This window comes from Peromyscus californicus, unplaced genomic scaffold, assembly GCF_007827085.1.
Source record: "Peromyscus californicus insignis strain IS unplaced genomic scaffold, ASM782708v3 Scaffold_12__1_contigs__length_115047231, whole genome shotgun sequence".
Taxonomy (NCBI): domain Eukaryota; kingdom Metazoa; phylum Chordata; class Mammalia; order Rodentia; family Cricetidae; genus Peromyscus; species Peromyscus californicus.
The window spans coordinates 37,617,689-37,630,058 of record NW_026294413.1 but is presented as its reverse complement, the minus strand read 5'-3'; the positions used below and the strand labels follow the sequence as shown (position 1 = coordinate 37,630,058).

At 37.1% G+C, this 12,370-nt stretch overlaps 1 protein-coding gene across 3 annotated transcripts in view; it reads right to left on the bottom strand.

The window, feature by feature from the left end:
• Positions 1-12,370, bottom strand: part of Diaph3 (diaphanous related formin 3) — a 502,378-nt gene that overhangs the window by 162,301 nt on the left and 327,707 nt on the right. For all 3 annotated transcript variants that reach the window (XM_052732620.1, XM_052732621.1, XM_052732622.1), the window contains one exon: positions 11,349-11,514. In XM_052732620.1, coding sequence (XP_052588580.1) covers positions 11,349-11,514 — 166 coding nt within the window. The remainder of the gene's footprint in view (positions 1-11,348; positions 11,515-12,370) is intronic.

The window sequence follows — 12,370 nt, the reverse complement described above, 5'->3', positions numbered from 1 at the left end:
CGACTGTTGAGGCTGGGGAGATGGCTCAGTGCCTAAGGCATTTGCCTGGCAAGCCTGGCTTCCTGAGGCTGAGGTCCCAAAACCTTGTGAAAGAAACAGGACACAGTCAACCCAAGCACCTATATAATCCCAGTGTGTTTCCCCTGGGACTGGAAAAAGGCAGGACACAGTAAGCCCAAGCACCTATAATCCCAGTGTGTTTCCCCTGGGAACTGGGAAGCAAAGACAGGACAACCTTCTGAAGTTCATGGTCCAGCTGGCCAGATGCAGGCTGGGAACAAGACAGATCCTGTCTCAAACAAGCTAGAAGGCAAAAACTGACACCTAAGGCTGTTCTCTGAACTCCACATGCACAAAAGGGCACGAATATATGCTTACTTTCCATTTCTTCATAACCAGCCTAACTCTGCCATTGTTTTGGAAGACTATTAACATCAGAAGAATAACTATTACCACATGAAGACACTTCCTACTACTGGCTTCCTCTGTTGACCAGAAGTAATATGTATCTAAGAAACTATTGGAGTGATAACTTGTTCTCTAGTTTTAAGAATCTTTGTTTTGGTATCCTGTGGTTTCACTCACAGAATATTGTATGTGCTTGTGGATACATGTGTGTGACTGTAGGAGCCCACAGAGGTCAACAGCATTGGATCCCGCTGGTGTTGGAGTTACCAGTAATCATCTCCTGCCCTAACTGGGTGCTGGGGAGTGAACTTATATCCTCCACAAGAGCAGTATGCACTCGTAAATCACTTAACCATCTTTCCAGCCTATTTACAGGATTTGAGTTTTATTTTACTTATTTTGAGTGTTACAGATGGTCTTCCCAATTTGTGAATTCTTGATCTGGAAACATTTTAAGCACTGTTTTGAATGTTTATTGTCCTTCATTTATTCTCCTCAGTCTATACCTTGTGGCTCCTACCACAAAATGGGAAAGACTGTCTCACCTTGTTCCATGTTTTCCCTCAACCACACTGTCTCCCTGGATTGTCCTCTGAACACTTGCACTCAATATGCATTTCTTTCCAGGTAGGGTACAGTTTGCTCTACTCCAGTGTGTATTTAACTTCAACCACCATCCTTCCATTTCCACTACTCCCTTTTCTTTTTAAGTGGTCATTTTTTAGTAGACTAGTTTTTTTAAAAATTGCTGTTTTTTTCTTAAACATTTTGTATATTTCATATGTGGAGTCTTGTAGGGGATGTCTATGTCTCTTTTGTTATCTCCTCATCACATCACTATCCTACTCCAAAGTTTTTTAGTACTTAGGACTGTGTTTTTAGTTTGCTCAGCTTAGTTAGTAAGTTTGGGGGTATAAAGTTGTCATCCTATTCCAGCACAGAGCTTTGAATTGGCTTCTGTAAATGACGGGGCATTGTTTTCTAATCTGGATGAGATTAATTTCCCTCCATCCTATGCTTACTTTGAAAGCTTTATGTGATGTCCTTATTCTGCACAAGCCCTGGTCTGCAACTTCACAGCCCATGGCAACACTGCTTTCCCTCTTTCTCTTTAGTTCTTTTGTCCTGGGATATTTCCTTAGCTAGCTAATGCAACAGCCAGTTTTTGAAAATGGCTCATTGGATTACTGAGAAAGGTTGGTAAGAATATAAGAAAAAATATGAGCTTTAAAGAAGCTGGATGAATTATTGTAGGATAGAGCCTCCAGAGTCTTCACTAAACACCTGCCCGATAAGCAAAGTTCTGCAGTGTTTAATATTGTGAAGCTGAATAACAGATCTTATTTTATTTTATAATGCTGTATCTCATCTACACTAAAGTAATTCTGGGTACCTTAGGCATATGTTTTAGGTTCCAAGATTAAGATAATTGGATATTCATAAAATTAATTCTAAGAATGCATTCACACACACGTTATATGGAAAGTTTATAATAATAAATATGCATCTGATAATAGAACAGATATGAAATTTTGACTATTTTTATAAAATTTTTTAAAAAATCTGATTTTTGTCACATACTTGAATGATGCAATAATCTAATGAGATTGAAATCTAAAGTCATAATCTTTTATTTAAATGGCTATCTGGCACTGAAGAGCTATGTGACACTGCTTTGGTTGCTTCTGTAAAAAGGATAATATATATGGATACTTCAAGAACTAAAGACATTAGTTCATATACTTGCCTTACACCACTTCCCTAGCATATTTTAAGTGTAAGGCCCACACAGTGTTAACAAATATTGTTTTATAATATCACTAATTTTAAATAGGATTTTTATGAGAGTATAATCAATCATTCAAGTGCCTCAGGCATATTTATTCAGCAAGGACTCACGAAGATCCATGTTCTAGCTTCTGTCAATATTATATGCTTCTATCAAGCAGAAGGGGAATGCCAATTCTCAAAGCTCCTATGAGAATGTAAGTGTTTCTATTCAGAGATGTTGGAATAAGATGGATGCTACACTAAGTTGAATGGGAGTGAAGTGGAGGCATCCAATGCAGGCTGGATGACTTGGCAGGGAAGGTGTCATGATGAATTAAATATGGAAGGCAAGATGTAGTTCTCAACCTCAAGTCTAGCCATTATTCCTGTAAGGACTCAATTTACATATGTATGTACATTGTTTTAATATTACCAGAATAATGTGCTCAGAGATTTTATTTTGGAAAAGGGACTTAGCTCCCTTACCTATATTTTCCTTCAAAGTATTGCTTAAGCTGTTTTTGAAAGCTATATATTGGTACTTTTAAATTTGAGAGTAAATTTTAGAATGACTTTTAATTGGGCAATGTTTTAAGTTACATATGAGGAATGTTTAATTTTAAGTGAAAGCAACACATTATTTTGCATATTTATCTGTCTTACAAAAATCAAATATAAAATCATAGTATTAAATATAGGTAGTCATAGATACCAATTTTTTAAAAAATTATATTTCATCTCGGTTCAGACTATTAAAAAACTTTATATATTCACCTCAATGTTTTTCAAGCTATTTTATTATCTTGTATATTTTTTGTTTCAGAAAACTAGAGAGATCTCATTAAAAAAAAAAAAACTTAAAAAGCCTTGCACATATGCACATTGTTTTAATATTACCAGAATAATGTGCTCAGAGATTTTATTTTGGAAAAGGGACTGAGTTTTGTTTCTTTCTTAAACAAAACTTAAGTTGTGTTTCTTTCAACATCCATGTATACTCAAATTATGGAACCCTGAACCCTGAAATAACTCTCTGTAATACAAGTTTCAGTAAACTCAATTTCTGTTTCCTAAGTATTCGCTTTTTGTCTGGTGTCTCTAACTTCATAAACTGATTTTAACTCTTCATGCTCCCTAGTAGTGGGTATTACATATTGTCAGAAGCAGGCTAGTTTTCTCTAAGTAAACAAACACATTAATATATAATATATTGCCAGTGAACGCCTTGCTTAGGTATGTTTACCTTCATGTGGAGGCAATAAGACTGCTTTTTGGAAACTCCCAATAGCTCGCTTCATCATGAGGAATGAACAGAAAATATTTTCTTTTGAAACAAACAAACAATGTAAAAAGCATTCTTGTGCTCCTGTAACATTCCCATAATGAACCAAGAAAGAAAATGCTTCAAATGCATACTCACAAAATTCAGTAGGAATTCAAAGGCATGTGGTTCTCATTTTTCTATAAAATATTTTTCTTAATAAGTAGAAAATTTCCACAAATGTAAATAATAAAAATCCTAGAAAGTTGATTACTAAATAAATCCCATTTTGTAAATTTAATGACATTGGTTTTATTCTAATATCACCTGTCATCTTACAATGCTACTTAGGAGGATGGGTGAACGTCACATACTCCACTCTGCCATGAAACAATTCAGTATTTGAACTGAATACCAACTGTTACTTGCTGGTACAATATGATAATGGACAAATATCCCCTAATGGGATATCTGAAATAGCCCAATGGCTATGCAGCTGCTCATGATTAACCAACTTATCCTCCAGTTCCTCTCTTCTAGAGGGTCCTCTCAGAGAGGTAAACAAAGCACTTGTTAGCCAACGGGTAACATTACTACCCTCATCACTTTGCTACAGACTGGTTGGTCTGCAAAGCTCTGAGGTAAATAAAACACTTCAACTAGTACAGTGGGTCTTTAACCAAGCAAGATACACTTATAAGTTTCTTTCCAAACATAATTTGATTCTCCACATTGTGTTTTCTTTCTTTGAAGTGTTATAATGTTCTTTTTATTTCTCAATCATAAAGTTAAACACTGACAAATCAATGGATAGAATGGTATCCATACAGTGCTGGGAGTAGGCAGGTGATAGGGCAGCAGTTTGCTGAATTAATTCCCTGTTTTAGGGAAACAGCCAACTGACAACTCATATGTTCCATGTGAAACTTGTTATGTTTAACATATAAAAGTCAGACTCTGGGACAAATGACCTTTTCAGTCCTCCCCTACTGTTTTCTATGTCTGTGTCTGAGTATGTGTTTGAAGTGCAAGAGAGGATTACATTTGAGGTATGAATATAATGTTATTCCATGCATTTCTGTCTGAACCTAGCTGGTTTATAATGTAATTTCTTCAGTTACATGGGTTAGCATGTGCTAATATATGTAGCTGTTGTTTTTGTTATTAAAAATAATCCAGCCATTAATTTTTGTTTTCCTATTTCATTGAGCAACATAACCAAAAGGGAAATACAAACTACCAGCCATTTAAAAATATAGAACCAGTCTTTCAAATACATGTATTATCTCACTGAGCAATGCAAAGTAAGAGTGAATCTTATCAGCAAAGAGGAAGTTCAAGTGAATTACAATAGGTATGTTTCATTTTGAAAATTTGAAAAGAAAAATGATTAGGAAATCACAAATATTTTCAAAGTTGCAAAGTCAAAATACCAAGCAATTAAGATTGATCACATTGCTTAAATAAAAAAGACACCAAAGGATGAGGAGAGGAGGAAAAAACAGAGTATTTTCTTCTCATGTGGGAAGCCTTAGAGTTCCAAGTATGATCTCAGAATAACAAAGGTGCTAATGAAGACAGAAGCCCTATGTGAAAAGCCTCCAAATACAATGTTGAAATTGTAAGCCCACCAAAATATGCAGGGTTGAAAAAGCTTTCTATTATAATTACAGAAGCTGGCTCAATACCCCACCATAAAACTTGTACATGATATTTTTACCTTTGACAACATAAAACATATCAATCTACAAGCTTTAAGGTGCATTCAGGACACATTAAGTGTTCTGCCCTCCTGCTACTGTCTAGCTGGTTCACACAGCAGTCAGCACAAATGGTATTCTGAGCTGACAATCATCAAATTTGTGTGATTTAAATGATTTGCCAAAACATGTTGAATTCTAACTGTTCTCCTTGCCAAAGGAATTTTTACAGCAAATACCTTCTCATTGTACATGATGATGGAGTAATAGAAGATGGGATAAAAGTTACTCCCTTAGACTGAGAATTAAATAGAAAAAAAATTAGATTTGACCATCAGATACAGTAAGATTATGGGTGTTATTCTTGCTCTGGTATTTGTTCACTATACATATATCAACTAGATAAAGAAAAACCAACCAAGTTAATGTTTGCAAAAAGATGAATGTCAAATCTTAATGGAGAAAGCTAAGTAATAGCTCATAGAAATAATCTGATGACAGCTAAACACAGCTGGGTGTCTACTCTGCTCACAGGATTCTGTATGGAGAACAAAAAGGAGGGGGGCAGACTTAAAATCCTGATATTGGTATGAAGAAAACGGAAAGAAGATTATTGTACTCTGTTCTTTGCACACAGCTAGCTTGTTGTAAGGCTTTATGTGAATTCGATAATTACCCCCACTACATGTAGTTACTGGCAGGTAACAGAGGCTCAGTAAGGTTAAGTAACTTGCCAGTTACGGTCACTAACACCTACAATTCAATATATGATACTCAGATGCTAGCGTCTGCTCAGAACTACTGTTATCATCCTATTTGTGAAACAAACAGTGAAACATCACAACTAAAGACAAAAAATGTGGGGAAAATCTATCGGGTTAAGAATTCCTTAAGCACTTACACTATGAAGAAACCATTTCATCTGCTTGATTATTACAACATGTAATACAGACAGGAGTTTACACATGTATAAAAGATGAAGTTTAGGAAGGAACATAATGGTTTTTTGTTTGTTCTTTCTTCCCAATGCTGTGGACTTAACATAGGTCCTTGAATGTGCTGGGCAAGTACTTTATCACTAAGGCAAAAACCTAAAAGGCTTGCTGGATTTAAAAAATACTAACTACAGAGTCTGGCACATCTATAGACATGCATAAATAAGAAAAGGACAAAATAAAATACTTTTCTAACTTGGGGTACTCAATAATAGTATCTTTAAGTTAAGGGCTGTTTCTTGATGACTTCTAAATCTTAATCCCAAAGTGGATTTTCAGGTGCTCAGGGTCTTACCCACTATTATGAATGAATGCTCAGTGCAATGCCATCTAAGAGAATAACATTCATATGCTCAGGAATCACTTAGATCCAAACACTGCACAAATCAGAAATCATTCTATATGAATGATCTGACATTAGAGACTCAGAGGATTCTGAGTCCTTAAGCATGTTTGAAATACTAAACAACAGATTTTTTTTTTTTTTTTTTTTTTTTTTTCGAGACAGGGTTTCTCTGTGTAGCTTTGCGCCTTTCCTGGTACTCGCTTTGGAGACCAGGCTGGCCTCGAACTCACAGAAATCCGCCTGCCTCTGCCTCCCGAGTGCTGGGATTAAAGGCGTGCGCCACCACCGCCCGGCCCAGATTTTTTTTTAAGCATGTATAATTTGGTTAAAACATTTTATCTAAAAGGAGACATACAACAGAAGATCAGAAGAAAGCTGTTGTGGTAGAATATTATTTTAAGGTGTGTTACTTTTGTTTATGCTGCATTTATTTAACTCTGTGAAGCAGTGTTACTGTGCCTGTCTAAAACAACTGATGGTCTGATAAGGAACTGAAGGGCCAATAGCAAGGCAGGAGAAAGGATAGGTGTGGCTGGCAGGCAGGGAGAATACATGAAAGGGGGAGGGAGCCAGAGAAGGAGGAGGACATCAAGGGCGAGTCACCTAGCTATACAGCAAGCCATGGAGTGAGAGTAGGAGTAAGATTTACAGAAGTACGAAAAGGGAAAAGCCCAGAGGCAAAAGGTAGACGGGATAAGTTAAGGAAAGCTGGCAAGAAACAAGCCAAGCTAAGGCCAGACATTTATAATTAAGAATAAGCCTCTGTTTGTGATATACTTGGGAGCTGGGTGGCAGGCCCCCCAAAAGAGCAAAAACAAACAACAAGCAGTAGAAATCTGAGTGAGGTGTTCAATTGAACAAGTAAGGACTGAGAAGATATTGCTTCTGAGTCTGTAAAGAGTTGAAATGTGCTAATAATTTCAATTAAGGAAAGCTAAGAGTAAAGGAGTTTTCACTGAAAAAGAAGTACTGTCAGAGAGAGGAGAGCATTCAAGATAAAACCCTGTAATTGGCACCTGGTGAGGAAACCAGGGCACAGACCTCTTCTAGGATACAAAGTGAAGCTGGAGCACACATTCCACTTCAAGGTTACACTGATAAGGGTAGAAAAGAAAATTAGGTTTAAATTCAAAGGCTAGCATGAATATGTTTTTGCTGCTGACTAAGATAAGGAAGGATATGAGGTCACCAGCAGGATCCAACAAAAATAACACCCTGAATGTGTATGACCCCTTTCAAAGCATGAGATTATCTATTAGCAACAGGCAGATGCTCATGAACAGTGAACCTAAAACAACTCACAAGTGTGAACTGATGAGTAGTTATAAAGCACTACAGTAAGAGGGGTATGAGTACCACGCCGTGGAAGCTTAATGCCTAGCAGAGCACCAAATAGCAGAGAGCTGACCGTCTGCAGTCAACAATCCCAATCAACACCTCCAATTGTCACTTTATGCTTGAAAGGGTCCCAAGAATCAGAAAGGTCCCACAGAAGGGCACAGATTTACCACCCACCTATCACCTTCATTTTCTCCCCATCACAGCCAGGCTTATGTTAACTGTCTTAAAATTTAAACGAGAACATTTTGTATTTTGATAGTAAAACAACCCTGAAAAGTGTAAAGTAATAAAGTATGCTGTGTGCTAGTACTTATTAGGTGTCTTTAAAAAAAGAAGAAAGGAGGAGAAGGAAGAAGAGGAAGGAGAGGAAGAGGAAGGAGGAGGAAGAGGAGGAGGAGGAGGAAGAGGAGGGAAGAGGAGAAGGAGGAGGAGGAGGAGGAGGAGGAGGAGGAGGAGGAGGAGGAGGAGGAGAAGAAGAAGAAGAAGAAGAAGAAGAAGAAGAAGAAGAAGAAGAAGAAGAAGAAGAAGAAGAAGGCGGCCCTAAAAAGTCATTATCTCTAACTTGCTGCAAACTTAACAGCAGGGTGCTTTAAGCCATTAAAAATGCAAGATTTAGGAAGTGAACAGGCTCCAGCAGGTAGAGGCTCGCATGCTGCCAAGTAAGAGGACCTGAGTTCCAGTCTCAGGATCCATATTTTGGAAGCAGAGAACTAACTCTCAAGTTGTCCTCTGACTTCCATACAAGTTCCATGGCATACGCCTCCCCTACACCTCACACAGAATTAAAAAACAATGTTTTCAAAAGTCCAAGTGCAGGAACTGCAAGTAGGCAAGCATCAGTTCAATTGTTATTCCTCTCAACCTTGAAGCTCTTTTACAAGAACCTGGGCTCTCCACCCCAGTCTGTTCTACTTGCAAGGCTGCACCTCACAAGACACCGTGAAGATTAAGTGAGACCTAGAGTATCCATGCATCCATGTAGTCCTCAGGGTCCAGAGAGAAGCTAGTGCTCAACCACTGGTGTGTGCTTGGGGTTTCCTCCTGGTGACAATGCTAACAAAAATAAGGTTTAACAAAACTACACCATTCCCTTCCTTAATCCTCCTTTCTGGAGAAGCTGGATGAGGAGCTCTAAATAGACTGATGCCCAGTAAGCACAGAGCCTTGTGGAAGAAAAGGACAGCCACAAAGCCTTAACTCTCATACAAGCAGGGTGAGTTAAAGCTCTGTCAAATGAACAGCCCTTCTTCACAGAGGCCACGAGATCTTGAAAATTTCCCCTCTTGGTCTATATGGTTTGTGGCAGCAATCTGGAACAGATGTTGCCTCTTTAGCTACTGTAACAAAGCTCTTATAAAATAAACTTGAAGAGGAAAATCTAGAGAACTTAGTTAAGACTGCAGTAATACTTAGGAGAAACAATGTGAGTTGGTCAAAGGAATTGACTACATAGCTTTTTTTTTTTTTTTGGTTTTTCGAGATAGGGTTTCTCTGTGTAGATTTGTACCTTTCCTGGATCTCGCTCTGTAGACCAGGCTGGCCTCGAACTCACAAAGATCTGCCTGCTGCTGCCTCCAGAGTGCTGGGATTAAAGGTGTGCGCCACCACATAGCTTTTAATAGCTTCAGTTCAAAAGCAAAGATAGTTCTAAAATATAAATATTTCAGATAAATTGATTACACATTAAATTACTATAAGTGAAACTGATCATGATTTTTAGTTTGAATTTAGTTCCACTTGAAAGTGTTCTAGATGCCACAAGTGTAGTAGTTCATGCACTTCAGGTCTACATGGTACAGATTCAGGAGCCAGGCAAACTAGGTCAGCATATTGGCTCCTTGACAGCTAAACAATGATGAGCCAATCAGACTTCTTTAGAACTTTGTCGTATCTGTAAAAAGGGCACTGAAGTTTAAATACTACATCTGGTTGTGGTGAAGTTTAAATAGGTGAAGATGGAACTTGGCAAATGGTTGACAACGAACGCTTCAGTTGTTAAAGCACAGCATCCACTGATCACATGATTCCAAACATTTACTAATTTTAACACTGCATTGTACTAGACACACAAGGGTGAACAAGACAGACCTGAATCTTAGGAGAGGAAGGAAATCCTGGGAAAGATGAGCGGGAGGGTGAGTGCAATGAGGCAGCTAACTAAGAATAGAAGGAACAGTACTTCAGCCCTGAGCATGGAAGACAGAATGGCCTGTATTAGAGAAAGCACTCCATGGGAACCCGCCAACTCAGCAGGAGGTCTGCACCAACGACCTGGTACTATCCCTCTTCACATAATACAAAGCAAATCTTGATCATTTATGTCCAGAATAGATCATTGGAAGTAAAACAATAGTGATGTCACTCTGGAATCCAAGACAACCTTTCTCAAACTGCAAACATTTTACAGTTTATTTCCACTAAGCATGGTGCCTCATGAGTCATTAGATAATTCTAAACAATTTATTACAAAGAAAGCCTCTCTCTCTCTCTCTCCACACACACACACACACACACACACACACACACACACACACACACACACACACACACACACCATAAGAAGACAGACTAAATACATATCCAATAATAAAGATAATTTGAATTGAATTTTTGGAGAAAAAAGTACAAGAAGTGCTAGTAAATGTGCATGTTGTTGCTTTCTTTTCAAATGGAAGGCTTGCATTAAAAGCTCATCAAATCATTTGTGAGTAATTATAACTGTCCAAAAAAGTTAGCAATAAAGTTTTCCTGAGATTAAAAAGCAGTTCTTTAAATCCAATCTTCTCTTTCTTTATACTTCAAAACTTTTTAATCCTCACAAACATTTGCTGAAATATAGAAATGACTTCCCCATTTATTAAGAATAACAATTTTTCCTTGCTGTACTGTATCCCCTGTCTCCCAAGGGAGGCAACAATACCTTCTCACTTTAATATGCGTGTGGTTTTTTTCCCCCATCTAATCAGCTAATACTTTTCAAAAGATCTTTTTAATACCTAAATGAAAGGATTCTACCTCAAAGACCTGACCTCCCTATTAAAGTGTCTGAGGCAAACTGTAGGAATGTAAAACCTACTCAAAGGGAAATGGCAGGGAGCTTATTGTACAATGCATTAAAAAAGGAGGGGAGAAAAGCTTCCCAGGAGCTGCACGGCAATTGGTAAAATTATACCACAAAAATACAAATTGATCTTAAGCATAAAGAAGCAAATTCATAGCCAAAAACTTACTCTAGACGCGCTCTGTAATCAGCCAGGAGGGGGCCTTATGGAAACCATCACAATTTGTCACTTTTTCAATCAAAATTTCTGATTACAGTTTCATGTTTAAAAAGGTCCCAAAGAGAGCTACATATTTTTCAACAGATTTAAAATTTAAAAAATTCAAAGCTAACATACAACACTAGAGAAAAGGTAGGTTTCATTGCAAAAAATAAGAACAGAATTAAACAGCACAATAACAGAAAGAACGGGTGAGAAAAGTATGACAAGGAGACATTCCAGAAACAAATGAAAACCTTCCCATACCATGAATGTCGTCCTGAAGTTATTCAAGTCATTAAAAAAATCCTCCACAGAAACCTTCTTCATATCAACAGCATAGTAGCCCATTGCACTCTGGTACAACTGTGTCATGCTGTCGAGCAGCTTGGAGAGTTTTTCATATTGCTCTTTTGCGCTGCTAACAAAGCTGTATATATTTCGGTTAAGGATTTTTGAAAGTTACAAAGTGATGTTCTATAAGATAAAATGAAAACTTTTCTACCTCTATATTTTATTCTAATTTTTAGTTACCATTAATACATCTCCCAAACTGAGCATGGCTGAGAAGAATCTCTATGGCACAGAGAAAAGAAAAAACAAAACAAAACAACAACAACAAAACTGTAACAGAATTTCAAGTTAACTTTGGCAAATATCCAAATAAATACTTATGTACTGAGTATTGTCTTTCATAGTTCAGTTCAAGAAATTTTTTCTCATCTGCCATAATAGTAATCTATACCACACAGCTTGTGAACTAAAAGATTCTAGTTCATCAGTTAGGAATGAGCAAATAGAATATACTGAAATAAAGAATATGAGCACCAAGAAAAGTGAATTAACAACTTAAGGTCAATGCACAGTTCCTGTGGGTGGTGTGTTTGTAGACAAGGCCTTCATCTCACTGCCTTGATTGTCTTAACTGTAAAACTGGAAGTATAACATCATCTTCTCACACAGTTATTGTGAGCAGACAGTCAGTTTTAGCAACTTGCCAAGAAAAGTGATCAGGCAGTTGGGAATAAATATAAACACTTGGTATTGTTACTGTCCATTTACTCAATTTAAACTAAAGATTCTAAAACCAAAATGGTTGTAGAAGTATATCAATAAATTCATTATGCAGGAAAATTGATGCTTTAAATTCTTTTCTAAAAATTCTATATAGTTTCTTCTACATATGATTAAAATTTAAAATTTATGCTTGCACACATAAAACACATTAGGCAAAGGTGGAGAAAGATATATGGAATTGTTCTCACAACAACTTCTGACACTATAAATCA